The sequence below is a fragment of the Mercurialis annua genome, linkage group LG7 (assembly GCF_937616625.2).
Source record: "Mercurialis annua linkage group LG7, ddMerAnnu1.2, whole genome shotgun sequence".
In the NCBI taxonomy this organism is placed as follows: Eukaryota; Viridiplantae; Streptophyta; class Magnoliopsida; order Malpighiales; family Euphorbiaceae; genus Mercurialis; species Mercurialis annua.
The window spans coordinates 7,916,974-7,943,962 of NC_065576.1; the positions used below are offsets into that span (position 1 = coordinate 7,916,974).

A 26,989-nucleotide genomic window follows, 5' to 3' on the forward strand; every position below is an offset into this window, starting at 1 on the left:
GCTGACTGAGCATGTTCAGAATATGGAGCAGCGGAGAGTTCAGGTTCAGCTGATCCCATCGGCTTTGTGGCGACCACCGGAGGAAGGAAAATTCAAGGTGAATACAGATGCGGCGATAGATTTAAATAATAAGATGGCAGTTGCGAGCATGGTTATCAGGGATCATGCGGGCATGGTGCACAAGTTGGGTACCAAAATGTTCTCAGGGATAGCATGCATGGAGATGGCTGAGCATCTGGCTATTTGGAGTGGACTCGGCATTTGCAGCAGGTTTCAAGAGGATATATATTGAATCGGATGCCTTACTGGCTATACATCGTGTTTAGAATATTAAAAGTGTGATAGATCATCGTCAGTTGATTGCAGAAGACATTGTGGCTTTGGGAAACAAGGTAGATGAAATCATGTTTTCTCATGTTAGACGAGACGGTAATCGATTAGTGCATTCTTTAGCTAATGGGGTTTGCAAAATAGAATAGATATGATCTCGGATAGTGTTGTTACAAATGAGTTGCAAGACATTGTAATGGCTGATATTTTTCTGCAATAAAATCCTACCTCATTCTAAAAAAAAAAAAGTGAATCATCATTAGAGTATTTATTTACTGGCCAAGCGGGGAAAAACTATTAATATTCTTTATATATCGCTATCATGTGTATAACATTAGTGTTTTCATTCTCTGCAAGTCGCACGGTCTATATGCAATGTATGATTATTGAAAAAAAATGTTAAAATTTGTTCTGCCATGTGCGAAATAAGATGTTAGAAATAATAAATCTGCACATGACAGGCCCAATTTCATAACCGGATCTAAAATATACGTTTTCTCATGGATTAAATTAAAGGCCTAATTATTTAAAAACCACCCACCTTGTAACTTTATTCATTTACATCTTAATCTAGAAAAATATTCAATTGTATCCTATTTTCGATTTTTATGTTTCATCTGTACCCCAAAATTAAAAATTTTGACATTTTAATTAACCTAAGAAAGAAAATATTAAAAAACAATTAAATAGAAGGATTATTTTTTTTTATTTAAAAAAATACTAAAAAATCTTTCAACTTTCAAAACGTTCAAATAGATCCTATTATTTTTTATAATTTTTTTTTCAAAAAACTCTCCTTCTTCTTCCATGGAAGGAGGAACTCGTGTCGGTTCCTAAACGCGATTTGTTCCTCCTTGCATGGAAGGAGGAACACGCCTCCTTCCATGGAAGGAGGACGACCCGCTCCTCCTTTCACGGAGAAGCGAGTTCGAAAAATCGAAAAAATATATATATTTTTATTAAAAAATGTAAATCAATTTCGTTTTGTATAAATGGTGTTTTTTTTACGGATTTTAATTTTTAAAATTTATTGATAATTAATATACACTAAAATAAAAAATATTATTTGTTGAACTTTTAAAGAAGAATGTGTTTTGTACTATTAATAACATTAACGTTTTATTAGAATATAGGTTAAAAATAAAGGACTAATCTAAACTCTTTTTAAAAAAAAATAGGTCAATTCAACTCATTAGTTAGAGATGAAACATAAAAATCAAAAATAAAGTACAATTGAACATTTTCTTAAGTCTTGGTATAAATGAAAAAAATTATAAGATGAGTGGTTTTTAAATAATTAGGCCTAAGTTAAATGGGTTCAATCGGATTGAAGATCCAATTGAACTTATTATAGTTATTAATTAATTTATATTTATAGACCTAAACTTTTTTAATGAAAATAGGAATCTATTAAAAATATCTGAAACGGTTATATTCGTAAGGAACTCGGGATAATTATTGAACCAATCCCGAAAATCTGACATGGAACGAGTGTGTTGCGTTAACAAATGGGTTGCTTGATTCACATATCGTCTTACAAAAAAAAAGACAAATTACTTAACGGTTTCAATAACTCCAAACAATCCAATTAAAAATCTTCACTTGAATGCCTTGACGAAACGAGCTCACTAGCTAATATCTATCACCAAATTATGCCACCCCCTAACCACTTAACGCTTTCCTTATAGCAATAATTTCAGCATTTCTAGGAGAATAATTATCCGACAGCTTCCCTACTCGAGCTTGCACCACCTTCCTAGAATCATCACGAACGACACATGCTAACCCAATACCACACTGTCCTTTCTCGCCCTCTGCAGACAACTTTGTGGAATGACATTCCACTAATGCCTTGTCGCTTTCCAACTCCAACTCTATGTCCATGGCTTGTTCTTTTGGAGTAGCTTCCATTGTTGTTAGTAACCCGTTTTGGTTTTCAATTTGTAAAGCACTAGCAAATTGAGTACATTGTACCTCAAGATTGTGAATAGATTCGGACTGAATCTTGGACATATTTTGGAACTCAGCATCACTCTTTTCCATCATATCAAGTAGCATATCCATCTTGCGAGAAAGTGACTCTTCTAGAGCTCTCTGATGCTCTTCAGTCTCATATGAATACTGCAGTTCATCGCCAAAGTTGAAATTAGAATTACATTGGTCTTGATATGTATGGAAGTTCCCCCAATTGTTGTTCCAACAAAACTTTTGATGGTTGTCCCACCCCAAATTGTACATGTTGGAATAGGGATCATTAGCTTGACATTGACTGCCCACAAAGTTGACATCTTCATTTAAAGCTGGATAAAGTATTGGACATTCGGCCTCAGTGTGATAGAAACTCCCACAAACAACGCAATTCTGATTCCAAGCCATTACACTTCTTTAAAAACAGTACACCATGGAAAAGGTACCTGAAGATAAATCGACAAATACCCACGGCATAAAAAAAGAAAATAAAAAACTAAATCAAGCCGAGCTATCCCAACTTAGTTGTTAAAGATACGCTTTCCCCGGCAACGGCTCCAAAAACTTGTTGGTGAAAATACGCAAGCGTACGTATGCCAACTTGTAATACAGACTGTGAAGTCCGGATATCGTACCCACAGAGAAAGCTACTAAAGACAACCAGTTAGGAGACTCGATTTGGATAGTTAAAAGATAAATTGAATGTTGTTATTAAACTAAATAAACTGAAATAACAATTATGGATAAAATTAACTAAAGCTGTAATGAAAATAAGGTTTTAACAATGATGGGAAGAACAGGGATTATTAACTTTCATTATACTGTTTAATCAGATTGGAATATGGATTTGGTTGTTTTACTAAGGTTCAGACTAATCGTAAGCACCTAAAATTCTCTCTCGAGCAATTGCAGGCAAAAACAGATAACAAACTAGTAACAGGCTAATTACTCACTCCCGCACAATGATTAACCTAAATTACTAATCAATTAATGTTTATGAAGTAAACACTAAGAACACGTACTCGTCAATTCACTCTCGTGCAATTAACTCATACGTTCTTAATTATGATAGTCTATCCCAATTTTACTCTCTCGAGCTAAAACCAAAACACAGGACAATGAATAAATTGGCCAAATAAATTCAAGCGTTAAGAACAATAATTAAAATATAGTAATAACAACAACCCACAAATCCAGTTCGTTTAAACAGACATAAATCCCATTAATAATCCCTAATGAAAGGTTTAGCTACATATATTCAAATATAATTCAACAATAAAGTAGTAAGAATTCATGGCTGAATAAGAAACAATAAAATTAATCTCTTAATAGTTATCGTACCTTGATCGACAATAATCCCAAAACAATAATGTAGAAAATCCAGAATACAAGCTAAAACGATGAACGAATATCAAAAACTAAGCTAAACTAATGTAATAACTAATGTCTAATGTGGAGAACTAAGCGAACCCTTCCTTCAATGTCTTAATGCAGTATTTATATGTCTTTTGGCTCAGAAAATGACTTTAGGTCGAGTTTTAGTGAAAACCCAGAAGTGCCCTCGAGTTTGGTGGTGTTTGGCAATGTTTCGGGGCATTTTTGTCCAAAACAAGTCGCAGGAACCCTCAAGTGCACGTTCGTGCACTTTGGTGCACGTTCGTGCACATTTTGTTGATTCTGGGTGTGCACGTTCGCGCACCAAAGGTACACGTTCGTGCACTCCAACACTTAGCCAATTTTTCACTTTTTTCTTCAGTTTCGCCTTCAATTTCCCTTCGGCCAAAGTACACGTTCGTGCACTTTAGGTTACACGTTCGTGCACTTTTTCTGCTGCACAACTGTCAACTTCAAAAGGTCATAACTCGGTGTAGAAACGTCGGAATGAGGCGCAGGGACGGACCCTCTATATGACCTGAGGAGGCCATGGCCACCTCAAGAATGGGGGGAAAAAAATTTACTAGATATATATCTATATATTATATTTATATTGATTTAACCTAAACCTTTTATTAGCTTGGTGGTAATTGAGTTTACATTTCTTCAAATTGTCCAAAGTTCGAAACTTGGGCTTTACTTTTTGGAAAAAGAAACCTTTTAAATTAGAGGAAATTAGGCTGAGCACTTGTTTTTATAAATTAATTACAAAAATATGTGATCAGCCTAATTATTTGCATCTAAAGTTTATGTCTTGTATAAGCACGTGATTAGCTATTTTCTTTTGCATAAGCACGTAACTTTTGACAACCATTTTTATCATTAAAATTATCCTTAAAATACTTCCATTTTGTATCTTCCACCTCCACCGCTGTCACTTTCCACAGTCAACCATCTCCACCACCATCATCGGCCTAATTTTCATTCCGTTCTTTGACCGGTGAACCGTTTTTAGTAGCCGCAATGATTTTTTTAACCATAAAAATTACAAAACAGTCAAAAGTTTCCTTATCTGCTCACCGGTGATGGTACGGAGAACTTCAAGAGCCTTTGGTCATTTGATTTGGGTATTTGATTAATTGTACTGGGTGTTTTTTGATTTGGGAATTTGATTACTTGATGATTAATGGGTGGTTTTTGAATTATTGATTGGATGAGAAATTGTGAGCAATTAGATTATTGTCATTGGCATGTTTTTCACTAGCAGCAAAAATGGAAGAATGTTGCTTTACCTGTAAAATTTGTATCTCGGGCTAATCAGTCGAATTTGGGATATTGTACACTTTTTTCTTTTATTATTATTATTGGTTGCGGGAAACATTCCAATCTCAAGAATTTTTATTGCTCTTAAGAGAGATGTCTTTGCCGGATCTGTCAACTAATTCTATGAGTAAATTCTTTACTTTAATTGATTGTGGATTGGAAAAATAGTCTCACCAATTAAATTTCTCTGCAATTTTTGGGTGGTTGTCAACATGCATCACACTATTAAGTAACTGCTTGGAAGATGATGATTAAAATAATTTGCTTTTGTTGTTCAAAAAATTCTACTAAAATTCTACGACGGTATATTAAAATTATACTAAAAGTATACAAATAGTGTAATAAAATAGAGACTGATCTTTTATTATATTTTATTTATATTTCAGCTATTCAATACAAATAATTTTAATATATAATGAGATATAAATAATTAAATTTGATACATTTTTTTAATATACAATGTGTACATTTTTTTATATGCCAAATATATACATATTTTATATTTAATTTAATTTATTAATTTATATTATTTATTAATATATGCCATCAATCCAATACAATTTTTAAAAAATTGTTTCAGGCACTTTTTTAATATGTAATGTGTACTCTTTTATACTTTTAATAAAGTATACAATATATATATATATATATATATATATATATATATATTAAGATGTACAAGCTGTATTCGAAGAGATGAAACAATTAGGAATAACACCAACACTGAAATCACATATTTATTTATGGTTTGTGTATTCTTCGTGTACACTTTATGTATATTTTATACATACTTTTTTATTTTGAAATAATAAATACACCTTGTGTATTCTTTGTGTACACTTTATGTTTATTTTGTACATATTTTTTTATTTTAAAATAATAAATACACCTTGTATATTCTTCGTGTATATTTTGTGTATATTTTTTAATTTTAAAATAATAAATATACTATGTTAATCGTGTATATTTTGTAATTTTAAAATAATAAATACACCTTGTCTATTATTCGTGTATATTTTATATATATTTTGTACGTACTTTTTTTTATATTTTAAAATAATAGATACACCTTGTGTATTCTTCATATATGCTTTATGTATATTTTGTACATACTTTTTTTATTTTAAAATAATAAATACATCTTGTGTATTCTTCGTGTATATTTTGTGTGTATTTTGTAATTTTAAAATAATAAATACACCTTGTGTATTATTCATGTATATTTTATATATATTTTGTACGTATTTTTTTTATTATAAAATAACAAATACACCTTATGTATTCTTCGTGTATACTTTATGTATAATTTATACATACTTTTTTATTTTAAAATAATATATAAACCTTGTGTATTCTTCGTGTATTTATTATTTTAAAATATATAAAAGTAATGTCAAATACTGATAATAACAGGTGTTGGCATTTCTGAAGTATAAAAAAAGACAGTATAATGTATATAAAGTATACATAATTTGATTAGCGTAAATATTATAATTATTTAAAAAAAAGTCAGTACGTATAACGAATCAGTACATATAACAAATAATTACATATAATAAATGTACAGTATACATAAAATGTTCAATAGATATACCAAACCATTGTAATCATTAAAAATAAATAATCATTACATATAACAAACTAAGAAACATACAAATAATATTATCAATATAATATTAAAATTATTTAATTTGTATACACTTTATTATTTTAATTTTAAAATTGTGTTAACATATATACTAAACTTATATGAGGGTATAGTAAATGTATACAACAAATATACAGAAAGTATACTAAAAAAACAACAGTAGTTGTATAAAACAACAGCTGTAATAAGAACAAACAGAAAACAGCAGCAACAGCAACATAAAAAAACAGCAGCAACAGCAGCGTGAAAAACAACAACAACAGTAATATTACAATAATTAGATCTAATACACTTTTGTGCTTTTGGTATGCTCCTCCGAATTGGTGCCGCCTGAACCTTCTTCTCCGATCTGCTCCTCCAAGTTGTTGTCGCCTGAACCATCTTCTCCGATCTGCTCCTCCGTGCCGTTGCCGCCTGAACGATCAAATTGATTTCATCTTTGCTGAAATTAATTAGATTACAGTAAATCTCAAATCCGATTTAAACTTTGTTTCCATCAATTTATAGATCTGATAAATTAAAGAATCGAAAAAGAACAAGAGTGGTTTATCTTACATTTTGTTTCATAGCTTGTGATTTTGGATATGTAGTTTGTGATTTTGTGTTTATGAAGAATAAGTGTTGGGTGAGAATATAATTACTAATCAAGTGCTAAAGAAGTTTAGTAATGAAGTCAAGTATTGACCCCAAAAACTAAGGGACACGCGTATTTTTGGTATTATTTTTCTATAATCAAGTAATTTTCATTTTTTCCCTTTAAATTACTATTCCAATTAGAAAATTACAATCTGCTGCCGAAACTTGCACTCCACACTTTTAAAAAAAGAAAAAACCTTACATTACTAATCTTTTATTCTAATTAGGAGATTATGGTTATCTATCCTAAATAAACTAGTACTCCTGATTTTATATTGAATAGGATTTTCCCTTCATATTTTTTCTATATAAGGACCTATTGAACCTAAAATTATTATTAACTTTCTAAACAAAAAACTAAACAAAGCAAATATAAGTTATTTTATTGCTGTCGAATACAAGATTGTGAAGCATTCATCTTTATTCAAGGTAATTATTTCTAATTATTTTTTTTATTATTAATTGTTTTATTTAGTAAAGTTAAGAAATAATCATTATTTTTTTAAGGGTTAAATGCAAATTCATACATCAACTTTGACCTAATTTGCAATTACAACATAAACTTTTAAACTTGGCAATGTCGGTAACCAACTTTCATTTCTTGGCAAATGGGTACACCGGCCAATCATAAAACGACAAATGGCGGTTTATTACAATGTCCACGTTAGTGTTTTTTGAGTTTGGTGTATCGATTTGCCAAAAGTGTAAAGTTGGTTACTGACATTGCCAAGTTTCAAAGATTATGTTGTAATTGCAAATTAGGTCAAAGTTGGTGTATGAATTTGCATTTAACCCTTTTTTTAAACTGTCAAACAATATTTTTACTCACAAATCATATATATGTACCAAATTTTTAAGTTCAGCCATATTTAAAGGAATTCAAGAAGTAATCATGATTTTTTATATTGTCAAACAATTTTTGTCACTCACAAATTAACTATATAAAATTAACTATATAATTTTTTTAAATTTAGATGAATTTAACTTTTATAATATTGCTACATATTGTTAAATTTTCTTACAGTTTGTAGACATCAAATTGAAATTTGAATTACTAATTAAATAAAAAAACTATTTATTAATATATTTATTATTTTATCAAACTGATGTATCTAATATATTTTTTATATTTCTTTTTGTAGATTGTTTTAACTTTGAAGGTACCATGAGCAAACAAAAAAATATAAACTTTTTTTTCAAACCAAAAAACAGTCATGAATCAGAGGGTAGTGTAGATGCGGTACAAGATCATAATATTAATATTTCAAGTTCTGAAGAGCGTCAATCTAAATTTCAAAAAGCAAACGAAGAAACTACCACACAAGAAAAACAACTAAATATTGATAATCCATTCTTAGATATTGCAGAATTTAATATTAGTTCGTTACAACGTGACCCTGGGTTACTCGACAAATATGGGAATATCATGTTAATCAACGAGATGAGATCCGAAGAGCTTATTTGAAATATGGTCCTTATCAAATTACTAAATCAGACTTTCCATTATCTGAGGAAAAACATCCTCGCCGTTTTCAAGCTTCTTGGTATATGCAATTTAGTAGTTGGCTTGAATATTCTCCTTCTAAAGATGCTGCTTATTGCCTACCATGTTATATTTTTAACACAAAAGCAAGTGGACGACCTGGTTGGGATGTATTTACAGTCCAAGGATTTAAAAGTTGGAAAAAAGTTAATAGTGGAAAGAACTGTGCTTTTTTGAAGCATATTGGAGATGATCCTTGCTCGCCTCATAATAATAATGTGAAAGCTTGTGCTGATTTAATGAAGCAATCCAGACACATTGATACAATTATTAATACTGCAAATTCTGAAGATATCATAAAAAGTAGACTACGTGTTAAAACTTTTATTGATGTTGTACGCTGGCTTGCTATTCAAGGATGTGGGTTTAGAGGGAGTGATGAAACTGATGAGTCATTAAATCCGGGTAATTTTCTCCGGTTAGTTAAACTTTTAGCATCATATAATGAAAATGTTGCAAATGTTGTTTTAGGAAATGCTCCAAAAATTGCCAAGTATACTTCACCTAAAATTCAAAAGCAGCTCCTAAACGTGATTGCAAATAAAGTGAGAAGTAAAATTCGCGAAGATATTGGAGACTCTAAATTTTGTCTTATTGTTGATGAAGCGCGTGATGAATCTAAACGAGAACAAATGTCTCTTGTTTTGAGATATGTTGATAAAGGTGGGTTCGTGGTTGAGCATTTTTTTGAACTTGCACATGTTAAAGATACAGCAGCACTAACTCTTAAAAATGAGATATCTGATATTCTTTCTCGTTATAGTCTTAGTGTTCAAAATATTCGCGGTCAAGGATATGATGGTGCAAGCAACATGCGCGGTGAATGGAAAGGGTTGCAAGCATTATTTCTTAAAGATTGCCCATTTGCATATTATGTGCATAGTTTAGCTCATCGCTTACAACTAGCACTTGTTGCTGCATCTAGGGAGGTTTTGTCTGTTCATGAATTTTTTTCAAATTTGTCATTTGCTGTTAATCTTATTGGGGCTTCTTCTAAACGTCATGATGAATTACAAGCTGCTCAAGTTGAAGAAATTGAATATTTGAAGACTATTGATGAACTTGAAACAGGAACGGGTGCTAACCAAATTAGAACTTTGAAACGAGCTGGTGATACTCGTTGGAGCTCTCATTTTTCTTCTATTTGTAGCTTTATTCAAATGTTTAACGCAGTTTGTTTAGTGCTTGAAGGAATTTCAAAAGACGGTAACACTTATTCTCAACGGGGAGATGCTAATACAGCTCATAAAAGGATTACATCTTTTGAATTCATATTTATCTTGCATTTGATGAAAATTATGGGCATCACAGAATCTCTTTGTCAAGCTCTACAACAAAAATCTCAAGATCTTTTGAATGCTATGCAGTTGGTGAAGAGCACTAAAGAACTCATTCTGAAACTGCGAGAAGATGGTTGGAAAAATTTCTTGCATGCGCCATATCATTCTCAAAAAAGCATAATGTTGATGTGCCAGATTTAAATGGTCGATATGTTGAAGGTCGAGGTCGTCGACAACGTGATGATATCAACATTGAGCACCATTTTCATTTTGATATTTTTAATGCTGCTATAGATTGCCAATTACAAGAATTACATAACAGATTTACTGAACAAGTGATGGAATTAGTGACACTTAGTTCCGCTTTAGATCCGCGGAATGACTATATGTCATTTAATGTTGACAACATATGCACTCTTGCAGAGAAGTATTATCCTGAAGATTTTAGCATGCAAGAGATCATTAATTTGAGATTTCAGTTGCAGCATTTTGAAGTTGACAAAAGAAGTGATTCAAACTTTCAAGATTTGTCTTCTATTTCTCAATTGTGCCAAGTATTGAAGAAGACAGAAAAAACTAAGATATATTATCTTTTAGATAGATTGATTCGTCTTGTTCTAACTCTTCCGGTATCTACCGCTACTTGTGAACGTGCATTTTCAGCTATGAAAGTTGTGAAAACAAGACTTCGCAACAAGATGGAGGATGAATTTCTTGCAGATAGTTTGGTCGTCAATATTGAGAAAGAAATCGTCCTAACTTTCAGCTCGGATTCTATACTTGATGATTGGGCTTCTCTTAAAAAACGACGTGCAAATTTTTAAGATGTATGTTTTAATATATTTTTATGTTTAATAGTATATTTTTATTTTTTGTATTATAAATTTTTTCTTTTGAATTGTCCAATACTAAATATACTAAAAATTATTTATAATATTTTGATTATATGTTGGCCCCCTCAAGTTTATTGGTCTAGGTCTGCCACTGATGAGGCGATTCTTGATTCTATGGAAAGCTTAGGATGTCTACTTTATTTCTTGTGAAGAACATAAAGTCGATTGAATTCGCGAAGTACTTCAAAATCTTCAATCAATGCAGAGGGGTCAAATTCACAAGTAGGAAATTGTGCTCTCGGCGTCTATTTTCATCGGATCTTCGCACAACTTTCCTCAAAACTTCAATTATGATCAAATGGCTTCCAAATGGCTTGAATATCATGAAAAACTCCCACATTATGCCTGAAATGCTCATACACAAAAATGAGTACAAAGAAGCTCAAAACCAACGTCAAATGCACATATATGACATATAAAACACAGAGAATATAGGAGTATTTCTACTCCTATCAAATATCCTCACACTTACCTTTTGCTTGTCCTCATGCAAATACCGAACAATGCCCAAACGCCAATCACACAACCATGTCAGAATATAAGAAATTAAAGTACTTTCACCCCCCCCTTAAGTAATGAATCAATCAAATTATGCTTTAGAGAAGAACAACATAGAGAGAAAAACAACAAATAATGATGTCCAATGCTCACACGTGAAATAATAACACCAAGAATTCTCAAATGTACTCACTCCTGCATAACTCAAAAATCAATTCAATCTCTAGGGCGGTCTAAACAATCTCAAAACAACGATGAACTACAAACTCTGAACGGAAAAACAACATGTATAGCAACTAAGAAGTATGTGTCTCACAAGGTACTCTCTCACACACAAGTGTTTAAGAGTAATCAATATAAACTCTCATGCCAAAACATGCAATTCTACCATAAGTTTGCCAATAGTCCACAATTCCACTACTAATTAAATCAAATAAAAAGAATCAAAATGGACTTTTCATGGGTTGTAACGGGAATTGGGTTAAGGTGTGATACGGATAAACAAATATGGGTAATGTGACTTGACAAACTAATCAAATATCAAAAGGAACTAACACTTAAATTCTTAGGCTCATAAAAAACTTTCAATCTTTTTTTCTTTATTTCATGCCTCAAGTTCTTCGCTTTTTCGGATTTTTCATCTTTTAAACTCAAATTTCTATTTTTTCTTTTGTTTGTTTTTTTTTCTTGCTCTCACTTTCTTTTTCTTAACTTTACGAGGCATACTAATCATATAGCGCAAGAGATAAACAATATAATAACAGGAGCCATGGATGTTAAACATCCTCACACTTGTTCCTTTAACACTTTATTAATTTGTCAAGCCAATGGGTAGAAAGAGGTAAAGGAGAAAAGATAAATGTGTAAATGTAGGTGTAAAAAAAATAAGGCTAAGGCTCAACTTGGGTTATCTAAGGGCAATTGGGTAGGCTATTTCAGGTGGTCTAAAGAAATGGATATTTCTAGATGTCATTTATCATTTTCAATTTATTTAACTAATCATGCAATTTTACCACGGTCACATGGCAAATTCTAGAGAATTAACATGCATTGACTCACACCACAACAAGTGAGACATAAAAATAATATTCTCGATACGGCTCAAAATCTTCTCACAAATCGGGTTAATACTCTATGATTTTCTATACATACTGCTTAAAAGCTCAGAGATTCAGTTGTTCAACAATGTTCTTGCCAAGTTCATATGCCCTAAAAATGACTTTCAACATAAATTATACAATTGTGAAGTACAAATTTTCATCTCAATTCTATTAGATCATGTCGACTAAAAGACACAGTTATTTGACTGTTATTCTAAACATGTTGTTCAATCACAAAAACACAACTTAACTAACTCATTAAATAGGGGGGACATAAACACTAAAATTTCAATATTCTGACATTGGCAAGAAATACGGCATAGGCATGATATAGAGGACAAACCAAACAAGCAAGGCATGAACATGCTAAGCAAAAGATATACAAAAACATCTATAAAGAGGTTCGCCATAAATCATCCTACATACCAAACATGAACAAAAAACGAAAACCAAAAACAAAAACTAAGCTAAAAACATAAAACATAATGTTTTCCCCACCCTCACACTAGTTCATGCATTGTCTCCAATGCAATGAAATAGAAAAAATAAAGCACAACTTAAACATAAAAGTGTAAAGGGTGAAAGGAAAGATACCCTTGGGATTGCCTCCCAAACGCGCTTTAGTTAGAGTCCAAAGCTAGACTCTTCGCGTAAGGTTGTTAATAATACAACCTAACATGAGGAAGCCGTCTTGGTAGCATCTTCTCCCTTCTTTCCTTTGTTGGCTCCTTCAAATATAGATCAAATAATACAGAGTAATCATTGTCCCTGTGATAAAGAACATGAGTAGTGTTAAGCATATTCATACGTTTGATATTATTTCCGTCATACTCGGAATCAAACCCTTCTAAGAATGGATCCCTATAGTCAAAGGTTTTGTTGATTTCCTCATAGAGTACTGTAATACCAAATTCCTCCCCACTTTCCTCATTGAAGCTCATGGAAAAAGTAAGTGGGTCAGGAACTGAAGCTTCAAGATTACTACCCTCACACTGTCCTTTCTCGCCCTCTGCAGACAACTTTGTGGAATGACATTCCACTAATGCCTTGTCGCTTTCCAACTCCAACTCTATGTCCATGGCTTGTTCTTTTGGAGTAGCTTCCATTGTTGTTAGTAACCCGTTTTGGTTTTCAATTTGTAAAGCACTAGCAAATTGAGTACATTGTACCTCAAGATTGTGAATAGATTCGGACTGAATCTTGGACATCTTTTGGAACTCAGCATCACTCTTTTCCATCATATCAAGTAGCATATCCATCTTGCGAGAAAGTGAATCTTCTAGAGCTCTCTGATGCTCTTCAGTCTCATATGAATACTGCAGTTCATCGCCAAAGTTGAAATTAGAATTACATTGGTCTTGATATGTATGGAAGTTCCCCCAATTGTTGTTCCAACAAAACTTTTGATGGTTGTCCCACCCCAAATTGTACATGTTGGAATAGGGATCATTAGCTTGACATTGACTGCCCACAAAGTTGACATCTTCATTTAAAGCTGGATAAAGTATTGGACATTCGGCCTCAGTGTGATAGAAACTCCCACAAACAACGCAATTCTGATTCCAAGCCATTACACTTCTTTAAAAACAGTACACCATGGAAAAGGTACCTGAAGATAAATCGACAAATACCCACGGCGTAAAAAAAGAAAATAAAAAACTAAATCAAGCTGAGCTATTCCAACTTAGTTGTTAAAGATACGCTTTCCCCGGCAACGGCGCCAAAAACTTGTTGGTGAACGCAAGCGTACGTATGCCAACTTGTAATACAGACTGTGAAGTCCGGATATCGTACCCACAGGGAAAGCTACTAAAGACAACCAGTTAGGAGACTCGATTTGGATAGTTAAAAGATAAATTGAATGTTGTTATTAAACTAAATAAACTGAAATAACAATTATGGATAAAATTAACTAAAGCTGTAATGAAAATAAGGTTTTAACAATGATGGGAAGACTAGGGATTATTAACTTTCATTATACTGTTTAATCAGATTGGAATATGGATTTGGTTGTTCTACTAAGGTTCAGGCTAATCGTAAGAACCTAAAATTCTCTCTCGAGCAATTGCAGGCAGAAACAGATAACAAACTAGTAACAGGCTAATTACTCACTCTCGCACAATGATTAACCTAAATTACTAATCAATTAATGTTTATGAAGTAAACCCTAAGAACACGTACTCGTCAATTCACTCTCGCGCAATTAACTCATATGTTCTTAATTATGTTGGTCTATCCCAGTTTTACTCTCTCGAGCTAAAACAAAAACACAGGACAATGAATAAATTGGCCAAATAAATTCAAGCGTTAAGAACAATAATTAAAATATAGTAATAACAACAACCCACAAATCCAGTTCGTTTAAACAGACATAAATCCCATTAATAATCCCTAATGAAAGGTTTAGCTACACATATTTAAAGATAATTCAACAATAAAGTAGTAAGAATTCATGGCTGAATAAGAAACAATAAAATTAATCTCTTAATAGTTATCGTACCTTGATCGACAATAATCCCAAAACAATAATGTAGAAAATTCAGAATACAAGCTAAAACGATGAACGGATATCAAAAACTAAGTTAAACTAATGTAATAACTAATGTCTAATGTGGCGAACTAAGCGAACCCTTCCTTCAATGTCTTAATGTCGTATTTATATGTCTTTTGGCTCAGAGAATGACTTTAGGTCGAGTTTTAGTGAAAACCCAGAAGTGCCCTCGAGTTTGGTGGTGTTTGGCAATGTTTCGGGGCATTTTTGTCCAAAACAGGTCGCAGGAACCCTCAAGTGTACGTTCGTGCACTTTGGTGCACGTTCGTGCACATTTTGTTGGTTCTGCGGGTGCAAGTTCGTGCACCAAAGGTACACGTTCGTGCACCCCAACACTTAGCCAATTTTTCACTTTTTTCTTCAGTTTCGCCTTCAATTTCCCTTCGGCCAAAGTACACGTTCGTGCACTTTAGGTTACACGTTCGTGCACTTTTTCTGCTGCACAACTGTCAACTTCAAAAGGTCATAACTCGGTGTAGAAACGTCGGAATGAGGCGATTCTTGATTCTATGATAATTTTAGGATGTCTACTTTATTTCTTGTGAAGAACATAAAGTCGATTAAATTCTCGAAGTACTCCAAAATCTTCAATCAATGCAGAGGGGTCAAATTCACAAGTAGGAAATTGTGCTCTCGGCGTCTCTATTTTCATCGGATCTTCGCACAACTTTCCTCAAAGCTTCAATTATGATCAAAATGGCTTCCAAATGGCTTGAATATCATGAAAAACTCCCACATTATGCCTGAAATGCTCATACACAAAAATGAGTACAAAAAAGCTCAAAACCAACGTCAAATGCACATATATGACATATAAAACACATAGAATATAGGAGTATTTCTACTCCTATCAAAGAGGAAAAGCCAAAGACCATAAAAATTTCCAAAATCGAAGTATTATTACCGACTTCTTCTCCATTAAGAGCCCTATAACAACTTTTGACAGAAAATTGCCTCCGACTATCAAACCTCCACATCCAACTATATATCTTTAATATTTCGGATTCTCAACAGAATACTCCTTATGCGATGTTTATCACTCTCGATAAACAAACCATTCAAAATATCATCCTCCCAACCAATAGCTGCACTTTGCATTAATTGGAAAACTTTAACTTCTCTCAACTCTGGAATAGTTGTTGCTTCCAAGAATGAGTTCTAACTTTGAAACTATTTCGGCTTTCAAACACGAATATCTCATTTTTCGTTAAAACCGCTAAAATACATTTTCGGAGCGCGTCTAGACTATAAGGCGAATCCTAAAATATTTTAAAACTTTTCATCATAAAACTTCTTTCAAATCAGCCCTTATAGCTCCAATATCGTCAAATGACAAAAATGCCAACAACTTTCTGATTATCGTAAATCGGCAAAACACTTAATTAAAAGCCAAAACATATTAAATCAATTTTATTTTCTTTCATAAAATTTTTTAATCAAATTTTTTTAGTAAAACAACCCCTCTAGGAAAAATATCCAGATTTGTTCAAATTACAAAATATTTTTTGAATTTTGTTAAAAGTGTCGTTTAGCGCTAAAGTCAACTAAAACCAACTCAAATCCAACCAAATCAAACAAAATTAAACAAACCATTCATACAAACATAACAAACAACAAAATTACTTATTTAACAAAATTAATGTTTAGCCCTTCAAATTGCCAAAATTGCAATTTGGTTCCTAAACTTAAATTTTTCCAAAAACACCAAAACATGCCAAATATATAAAAACATACATATCATCCCCTAAACTTATCATGCAAAGACACTTAACCAAATAAATTTCCAGATTTTAAATGAACATTGATCATGTTGCATGTTCAAAGAAATCATTACAATTCACCTTAAAAGTACAAATCACCATACTTGGCATGCTTAAACATCAATTCACATCATCTAACCCATCAACCTCACATGCATTTGAATTCCCAGAAATTAAACCTCCATTAAAACACCTTGAAGGACATAGAAATCACATTCAAAGAACCATAGACAAAGCATGCGATCATTTAAAAGTTTCAAGCCAAAAATTGCATGAAAAATAAAAAAAAAACTCAACATGCAAACATGAATTCAACATAAGACTTGAAAGAGCATTCCAAAATGATAATTACTAACCTCTTGAAGTTCAAAATCTGAAAAATAAAAATGAAAACCGAAATGCTTATGCTCCAAGAACAAACAAGTTTGAAAATCCTTCAAATCCTTTTACGCATGTACCAAAATCTTCTTAATTTATAAGGGTGTTTTAAAATGTTATTTGATCTTAAAATCTCCAAAGTTAGGCTTAGGGTAAGATATTTCAATTGGGAGAGAAGATGAATAGTGTTGCAGCTTTCAATTTGAGTTTTGTTAGAAAAATGAGTTTTAAAATGAAATTCAGCTTTATATACAAACCGGTTTAGACGATCGTTTAAAACACTGGACGATCGTCCAAAATTTACTTAAAAGAACATACGCTCATCTAAAATTTTAGACGATCGTCTGAAAGCTTTAAATCAGTTTTAAAACTTCGAACGATAACCAAAACGCAACGATTTTAAAGCCCGATAAAACTCATATGCCACCATGCAAAAAAATTCAAAAACTCAACCAAAAAATCAAATAAATAAGTAGAGCCAATTAAAAATAAACACATGGATAAAATTAACACATAAGAAATTAGAGTCTAATCGGAAACTATTCGAAACCTTGGCAAGACATGCCGGAAAATTACGTGATATTACAATTAGAGGCCTCTAAGAATTTCAAAATCGTCACTCAATACAACACGGTCAAGATCTCTTTGCGATCGCAAAACATGCGCACCACCAACTTTTGAACTTCATAACGTCCTATAGACACCTCAGAATGAGTTGGTTCTTAATTGATTGTATGAAAGCTTATGGTGTCTATTTTATATCTTATGAAGAACACAAATCCAAAAGAGGTCTCTAAATATCCCAAAATATATATTCAATCTTTTTGAAGGAGTCAAAATTGCAAGTTCATAAACGTGCTCTTGGTGTTGCTTTCTTTGATAACTTCCGAAATGCTTCAACTTGCACATGTGACCCTGAAATAGCTCAAGAAAAATAATAAGGCAATAAAATTAAAACAATTTAACAAATATGCAAAATCACATGATAAAATGAGGTATCAGGTAAATTCTAGTAGTGAAATCCATTTTGACATTCATTTAAACATATAGCATAAAATAGCATTAATGAATTTCAGTTCTAATATGCTAACTTCCTATGTTGGACCTATTTTGACACCCTAGCATTATTGGTTACGAAAAATACCTATGAATGGCAAACATTAAATAATGATTGTATATATACTTTTTTGTACGTTAGCACTTTATGGATAGAAACTAAAGTATGGCTGTAAGGTAGTAAGAAAGATCAGCTGTCGTATGCAATGACCTAAACAAAATAATTTGTTTTTGAATTATTCGAGAAAAAAGAACACGTTGAATTATTTTGTTAGTTTAATTTCCTAAAAATGAATTATAAATTTTCTGTGTTAGCATGAAAAGAACAGACACCGACTGATCGAAATCAGTCCCACACTCATCTTGACCACCCATCTTTGCTCAAACTGTGAGCCTTTTAAACTCTTATTTCTTGACTTATTTTTTCATCAAAGAATCAATAATTAGCGAGAGATAAGAATTATTACATATGTCTAAAGACGGTGCAGTGGAGGAATTTAAGGCTCCTTTATTGAAGAATTCAGGTGATATAGTTAAACAAGAAAAAGAAGATGATGATGGTCAAGAATATAAATTTCCAAGAAAATTTTGGATTGAGTCAAAAAAGTTATGGCCGATTGTTGGTCCTGCGATCTTTAGCCGTCTGACTTCTTTTTCAATGATTGTTATAACTCAAGCTTTTGCTGGTCATTTGGGTGATCTTGAACTTGCTGCCATCGCCATTTCTCATAATGTTATTCTTGGCTTTGACTTGGGCCTCCTGGTATCTCTTTTCCCTTTCATATATTGCAGAAAATTTCCTCTATTTTTGGGTATTTAGTTTTTATTTTGAAAATATTTTAAACTCTTAAACTCTATTTTTATAAAAAAAAAGTATTACGAGTTTTAATGTGTTTTGTAATTATAACACGATCTTTAAATTTAGTAAAATCAAACATCCATTTTTATTTTTTGACAAATCAAAACACTGAATAAAAATGCTAATGTGGCTCCCGTAATTAAATTTGCATTTAACCTAAATAAGTGTTTGTTTTTATTTCAGCATTGCTAGAACGGGGTCTAATTTATATTCTTTGTATATGATCAGTTGGGAATGGCCAGTGCATTAGAAACATTATGTGGGCAAGCTTATGGGGCGAAAAAATACCATATGCTGGGAGTATACATGCAACGTTCATGGATAGTATTATTTGTATGTTGCATTTTGCTTTTGCCTCTCTATATCTTCGCCTCTCCGATGCTAAAGCTATTAGGGCAACCACACGACGTCGCAGAATTATCCGGCGTAGTAACCATGTACATGATACCACTTCACTTCGGCTTCGCGTTTCAGTTCCCATTACAGAGATTCTTACAAAGCCAGCTCAAGAATGCAGTCATTGCATGGGTTTCTTTAGTTGGTCTGGTGGTGCATGTGTTCGTGAGTTGGCTTTTAGTGTCGAGATTTCAGCTTGGTGTGATCGGAACCGCCATGACTTTGAATTTTTCTTGGTGGATTATTGTTTTTGGGTGCTTTGGGTACTCGGTTTTTGGTGGCTGTCCTCTTACTTGGAAGGGTTTCTCCGTTGAAGCTTTTTCTGGTCTCTGGGAGTTCACTAAACTCTCTGCTGCTTCTGGTGTCATGCTCTGGTAATAATTAGGGTTTTTTCCTCTTTCAAAATTCTTACTTACTCAAAGATTTTAACGTTTCTAAAATTTTTCATTGGCCAAGTATAATACGTAACTAGTTGTCTATAAAGAACACTAATTTGGTTTTATTTGATTTGATTAAGATCGTGTGTCTGATTATATATTTAACATTGTTTAAAATTGATCCTATGTCTTTTGTGATTATTCTAATTGATTATGCTTGCATCATCTTATTTTAACAGTTTTCATTTTAATATGACTATTAATAGTATTTAGTTCGCGAGAATGAAATATTAAATAAATTATATAACTTTTCAGTAATAAATATTTACTTTACTTATTTATATAACTAATTTAAATGAAATAACTATAGTATGTTTATAAATTTTCATATATATGTTTTTCATCCATACTTTACATATCTATGTAGCATATTTAAATGTGGTAAACCTTTCAATTGTCTATTATTAAAAATTTCAATATCTTACAAATGTATATTTTTGGTTGGTGGAAATAGCTTGGAGAATTGGTACTACAGAATACTTATCTTGATGACAGGAAATTTAAAGAACGCAGAAATTGCAGTTGATGCGTTGTCTATATGGTACGATATTATATTAAATATATCTCATTTGTTTGTATGTTTGGTTTGATTTGATTTTAGTAATTTAATATGTTTGGACTGGCATGAATTATTGTTGTGTGGCAGTATGACCATCAATGGATGGGAGATGATGATTCCTCTCGCATTCTTCGCAGCTACCGGGTACTTCCTTTTCCCTATTTCTTCTGCTTAGCATTGATTAAAGTATCCTTTCGCCTATATATGTGGAGCCTATCAGTCTAAATGTCAAAACGGCTAGTGTTTACATCAAGTGGATTCAAACACAATTTATTATTAATTGAATCAATGCGAATATACATAGTACGAAAATTAAATTAATTCTACGCATCAATTTCTTTAATTTAATAGATCGATTGTAAGTCATATAAATATGAAGTGCTATTTAACTATTTATTTTTTTTGCCAAAAATATTATTTCATTCATATAATGAAAATTCGACTACATGAGTCTCAATTCTAACCACAGTAAACGGGTCAGAAATTACAGAATATTAGGGTTACTCGACAACAATTGTGTCACCCAAAATCAACTCCACAAAAATTAGTTCTAAAAATAAACCTAGCCAAAGTGAGCAATTTACAAATATAAAATTACAACAGAAATAATAAAAATCCTAAATGTATAATAAATCTAAGGAAATATCATTTAAACAGTAAAAATTAATATGGATCGTATATAAATCATATAATTATAATATGTTTAACTTTGTGTTTTGTTGTTATCCTTAGCCTAAGCTTACAGTGGTCCTAAAATAAACTTATATAGGAAGTCAGTTAGAGCATAAAAAACATACAGATCGTCAGTCCCTACCACTGATGCTGATGGCAACCATTAAAACAATCCCTGGCTATCTCAATAATTGAATCATTGATTTAGACTTTATTTCAACTAAATGTTTAAAACTCTAAAAAAACAATTTTTGAAAAATCTTTCATAATAAGCTAAAATCATGATTTTTAATCCATTATATTCGTGAGAGATTCTTAAACAGACTGAGTCTAACACGTCATCCGTGAACTAATCTATCATATTATGACACTATCGTTATTTTATTTGTTAGATTTTTATACTTTTAAATAGTAATATTACGATAGTGCCCTTATTTCAATGACGTGTCATAATATGATAGTTTTAATCCACGAATAACGTGATAGATTGAGTCTACCTAAGAATTTTTCCATATTCAGATTAAAAAGTCCATCATATTTGAAATAGGCTCCAATAGTTAATTTTTGTAATGTACTTTTAAATAAAATTTCACAAAATGGATTTGAATATAAATCCAAAAGATGATATTTTAAACGAGTTTCATTTATTTTCAGAACAGTTAAATACTTCATTAACAAATTATAAATAATTAAACGGTATTAAAAAGCCAAATCTTTTCGACTTTCTAAAAATCAGTGTCGCTTTACGTGTTTCACACGTGGCTCGTAGTGTTACTCATCAAATAATGATAATTATATTTATTATGAATTAGGGTAATTATATTTATATTTAATTAATAATTATTTCTATAAATATAAATTATATTTAAGTATAAAGTATTAAATAATATTTCAAATGGTAGTTAATTAGCAATAGTTTATCTTATTTATAGAAAATATAAGTAAAGACTATCAAATAATAATTTATTAGGGGTAGTTTACGTTAGTTAGAATTCTAGATGATTAAATAATAATAAAAATAGTAATAATTAATATTTAAAATAATCTATTTTAATTAGTATTCTAGAAGATTATTTTAACATAAATAGTTTATTTTAATTAGTACTCTAACTCTAATAACTATATTTAGTTATTTACGTTGATTAGAATTCTAGATGATTAAATAATAATTGAAATAGTAATAATTAAATGTTTAAAAATACTCTAGACAATTATCTTGACATAAGTTGTTTATTTTAGTTAGTACTCTAACTCTAATAATTATCTTAACAGTTTTTTAGTCAATATTATATTTTATAAAGTATTAAGGGCATTAACGTAAATGTATCTTTCCCCATTCGTGCTTTTATATATAGTATAGATAGATATATTTAAAACATTAAAAAGTTGTAAATTTATTTTAATATAACTAATTCGTTGAAAATCTTTTTCAATTTGGTTAATTTGTTGGAAATCTATCTAAATTTTCGAAATCGATTTAATATTTTTTAAAATTGATTTATCCGAATCATGCGGCATTCCAATCAACTATTCTTTTTATTTTGAAAAAAATTTACATATTCAATTGTTATTGTAGCCATAGTTAAATCAATGATGTTGAGTAGTAGATGGGTTTGATGCAGAGTAAGAGTAGCAAATGAGCTGGGAGCTGGGAATGGAAAAGGAGCTAAATTTGCCACAACTGTATCAGTGACAACATCAGTTATTATTGGATTTTTCTTCTGGATATTGATTTTATTATTTAATAATCAATTGGGTTGGATATTCACCTCAAGTCCACCTGTTCTTACCGCAGTAAATAAACTCTCTGTTCTTCTAGCTTTTACTGTTTTGCTCAACAGCGTTCAACCTATTCTTTCAGGTAACTTTAACATATATTATTCAATATTTTGATTAATTTAATTAGAGTTAAATTCAGATTATAATAAAATCGAGCTTTAAATTTATTTTTATACAGGGGTTGCTGTTGGATCAGGATGGCAAAAGTATGTGGCATATATAAACTTGGGTTGCTATTATTTGATTGGAGCTCCACTTGGATTCTTAATGGGCTGGTTTTTTGACCTTGGGGTTATGGTACGTAACTGTTTCTTATAGTATTAAATTACAAATTTAATTTAATTAACGTAAATGTATATGTTCCCGTCCGTATTTTTATATGTAACTAGTTTCGAATTGCGTGTTATGCACGTGGCTCGTAACGTAACTCGTCAATGTACATATTAGTAAATTTATTATAATTATATTAATTTTTTATTTATAATTAATATTAAATTAGTTAAGAATTTTTGTAAAAGTAAATATAATATATTCGGTTATTAAATATTTTTTCATACTGAATTTATTCTTCTTTTGGTTTTATAATAACCATAATTAATTAATTAACTTAATTTTATTAATAATATCTTTAAAAATAATAAGATAAAAATTTAAATAATATATATTAACCAAATATAGTATTTTAATTTTGTAGTTCAATCAAACTAAAAGATAGGTATTTCTACTAATTTGGAGACGATTTAGTTATTTTTTACATACTAAAAACTAAATTGGAGATAATTTAGCTACCTATTCTAATTAGAACTTTATTTACAATAGTGATTAATGATTAATTAAATAACTAATTATTTAATGACTATAAAATTTTTATTTAGTACTAAACTAAAAAGAATTATTCAGTAAATTTGACTGTTCCTTCTATCCGTGCTTTTATATATAGTATAGATATATAATCCTATACCACAAACTGAACCAAATATAAACAGGGAATTTGGGCTGGAATGATTTTTGGTGGAACGGCAATTCAAACCTTGATATTGGCTATCATTGTCCTTCGATGTGATTGGGATAAAGAGGTAATTTATTTACGTATACTTGTAATTACTTTTGTCTTAAAACTGAAGTGAAATACTAATTGCAGTAACTTTGCATGCAGGCTGAAATAGCAAGCATGCGTGTCCAAAAATGGTCCGAGGTTAAATGAATTATTACAAATACATAATAATTTTTTATGAATAAATGCTAATCATATTGTAATGTAAAAAGAGACAGATTCCTCAATTCTATAGCAGTAGAAAAGTATTTGGCTCTATTGGTATGTTAAATTAAAATTGGACAAATGATTAAAAAAGGCAAAATTTTCTATTTTTTTTATAAAAGTCCAACTTTAGAATTTTATCTGTATCATCTTAAAACACATATTTTTATTTCAATAATGTTCAAATACGCGATTTTACTGATGTGGCGCCTACGTGGGACTGATGTGGCATGCCACACATCAGTGCCAAATAAGTAAAATCATATAGTTGGACATAATTGAAACGAAATTTTGCGTGTCAGGACAAATTGGATAAAATTAGAAAATTTAGACTTGTGAAATTTTAATGAAAATCTGACCTTTTTTAATCATTTAGCCATATAGATTCAACTCATCAGTGCGATATTTGAATTTGAAGGGGTAAATTATTTTATTTATCTATATATTTAAACTGAATGATAATTTTTTTTTAAAAATTATAACAATTTGATTCATCAATTTTGTAATTTATTACAAATATTCAACCCTCATTTTAAACCTACTTTTAAATTTAATGAATGATTAATTTATCCAACGAGATACTTACTTCAATTTAGAAAAAAATTATATAATTTTAAAATGAAGCTACTTGTCCGAAAATAGACTTAAAATAAAAATTAGATATATTTAACACAAATTATACAATTAACTGATTAATATCATAATATTTATAAGAATAAATGAAATTATTTTTCCATTTGAGTGAATGTATCCAAAACGTTACCCAATTATTTGTCGAAAATACATCTAAAACAAAAATTGAATATATTTATCATAAATTATAAAATTAACAGATTATTATCATAATATTATGTAAAATTACACTTCGTGTTTCATTTTTTAAATTTTTTGCAAAAATACTTTTTTTACCTATAGTCTATCAATGAGTTACCAATAGTCTACCAATAAACTACCAGAAAGGATATTTCTGTAAAAAAAAAAATCAAAGAAGAGCTATTTTTAAAAAAAGCCCTATTATTTTTAAAAATATATAAACTTATTTTTCCATTGGAATATGGAGTCATGAATGTATCCAAGAACTTATCCAATTATTTAAGGTCTAATCACTTAAAAACCTCTCATCTTTGGACTTTTTTTCAATTCCACCCCGACATTGAAAAGTTATCAGTTTTACCCACTTTATAATTTTTCGTTTTCAATTGTACTCTAATTTGATAATTTTTGATAATCTTTTTACTTGAAGGATGAAATCATCCACATAACTAAATCTAAGGAAACAATTATATCTTTTTCTATTTGGAAAAGTACAAAAACATCTTTTATCTTTAAAAATTAATAAAAAACCCACAATTAAATTAATATTAATTGAAATTATTAATTAATTTTGTAGATAAACAAAAAAACCGACATAAGTTAACTTTCGGCTCTGAATCCACCACCGTATTTTTCAAACCCGAAGAGGACGAGCAAGCTTTGGTCGTCCTCCTTCCATGGCAGGCTGCTCATTAAGGAGGACGACCTGCTTGTCCTCCATGGAATGAGGACGACCTGTTCTCTCCTTCCTCCATGGAAGGAGGTCCTCCTCCCGTGGAGGAAGGAGAGAAAGGCCAGATCTGACCGAACCATATCTGATTTCTTCCACATTGAATTTTGACGATTTTTTAATTTAAAAAATTAATTATGCATATATTAAATTTATTTAGATTTAATTAAATTAATTAAAAATATATAGAGAATTTTGTAAGGAATAGGCTTTTTTGTTCAATTTATATCATTGGTGTCTATATAGAATATGTTTTAAATATGAAAAATTTATTTTAAATATTATCCAAGAGAAAAGAGGCCAATTAGATGCTTCAGGGTACAATCGAAAACGAAAAATTTAAAAGTGGGCAAAATTGATAACTTTTCAATGTGAGGTGGAATTGAAAAAAAGTTCAAAGGTGAGGGGTTTTTGAGTGATTAGGTCATTATTTAATCACTTGTATTGCTGATTAGCATGATTAACTATAAACGTAACAATATATTATATAGTCTTTAAATAAATAGTTCCAATCGATTTGATAATTAAATACTTGTTTTGCCATCTATATTTATATCTAGATCTATCTCTCCATCAATTAATATACATATATAGTGAAAAGGATCAACAAAACTCTCTCATAAGTTCTCACTACTAGTAAAAACGAATTTAGCAGCGGATTTTAGTGATGAATTCAAAATTTGCCGCTAAATATGTTTACCGATGAATTTAGCGACGAATTTTGAATCTTTCGCTAAATTCGTCAAATAATCCTCTAAGAATGGATCTTTATAATCAAAGGAATTGTAGATTTCCTCATAGAGTAGTAATACCAAATTTCTCCCCACTTTCATCATTTAAGCTCTTAGGACAAGTAAGTGGCTTGGAAATTAGAACTTCAAGTTCAACATCCTCACACTCTTCTCTTTCGATCTCTATGTGAACCTTCGTGGGAGGATGTTATACTAAAGCACCATCATCTTTCAAATATATGGCCATAGCATGTTGTGTTAGAGTAGCTTCAATTTCGACTAGTAATCCCCTTTCGTTGTCCGACGCCTTCTTGAGTCGACTCGGAAAAGGAACTTTTGGTACATAAGGAGGAGGTGGTCTCACATAAGGCTTCTTTATATCAATCACAACCTCCGCACTTGCCTTAGGCACTGCTT

At 30.9% G+C, this 26,989-nt stretch overlaps 2 protein-coding genes, 1 long non-coding RNA gene and 1 pseudogene across 3 annotated transcripts; 3 read left to right on the forward strand and 1 right to left on the reverse strand.

Annotated features, from left to right (window-relative positions):
• Nucleotides 1-22: 22 nt before the first annotated feature.
• LOC126656715 (uncharacterized) lies at nucleotides 23-479 on the forward strand. The gene is made up of 2 exons (XM_050351321.1): nucleotides 23-270; nucleotides 338-479. The coding sequence occupies exons 1-2, from the start codon at nucleotides 23-25 to the stop codon at nucleotides 477-479; spliced, it is 390 nt and encodes a 129-aa protein (XP_050207278.1).
• A 7,965-nt stretch (nucleotides 480-8,444) lies between these two features.
• On the forward strand, nucleotides 8,445-10,926 carry LOC126656716 (uncharacterized; annotated as a pseudogene).
• A 4,124-nt stretch (nucleotides 10,927-15,050) lies between these two features.
• Nucleotides 15,051-18,399, reverse strand: LOC126657342 (uncharacterized). The gene is made up of 2 exons (XR_007633298.2): nucleotides 17,261-18,399; nucleotides 15,051-15,887 (listed from the first exon to the last, which is right to left on the reverse strand). It is a non-coding gene; the product is annotated as an uncharacterized LOC126657342 (long non-coding RNA).
• A 261-nt stretch (nucleotides 18,400-18,660) lies between these two features.
• Nucleotides 18,661-24,352, forward strand: LOC126657339 (protein DETOXIFICATION 27-like). The gene is made up of 8 exons (XM_050352012.2): nucleotides 18,661-19,101; nucleotides 19,426-19,967; nucleotides 20,485-20,571; nucleotides 20,677-20,733; nucleotides 22,884-23,122; nucleotides 23,219-23,337; nucleotides 24,027-24,116; nucleotides 24,197-24,352. Exons 1-8 carry the CDS (start codon nucleotides 18,808-18,810, stop codon nucleotides 24,242-24,244), a joined length of 1,476 nt encoding a protein of 491 aa, XP_050207969.1. The 5' UTR covers nucleotides 18,661-18,807; the 3' UTR covers nucleotides 24,245-24,352.
• The last annotated feature ends 2,637 nt before the right edge of the window (nucleotides 24,353-26,989 follow it).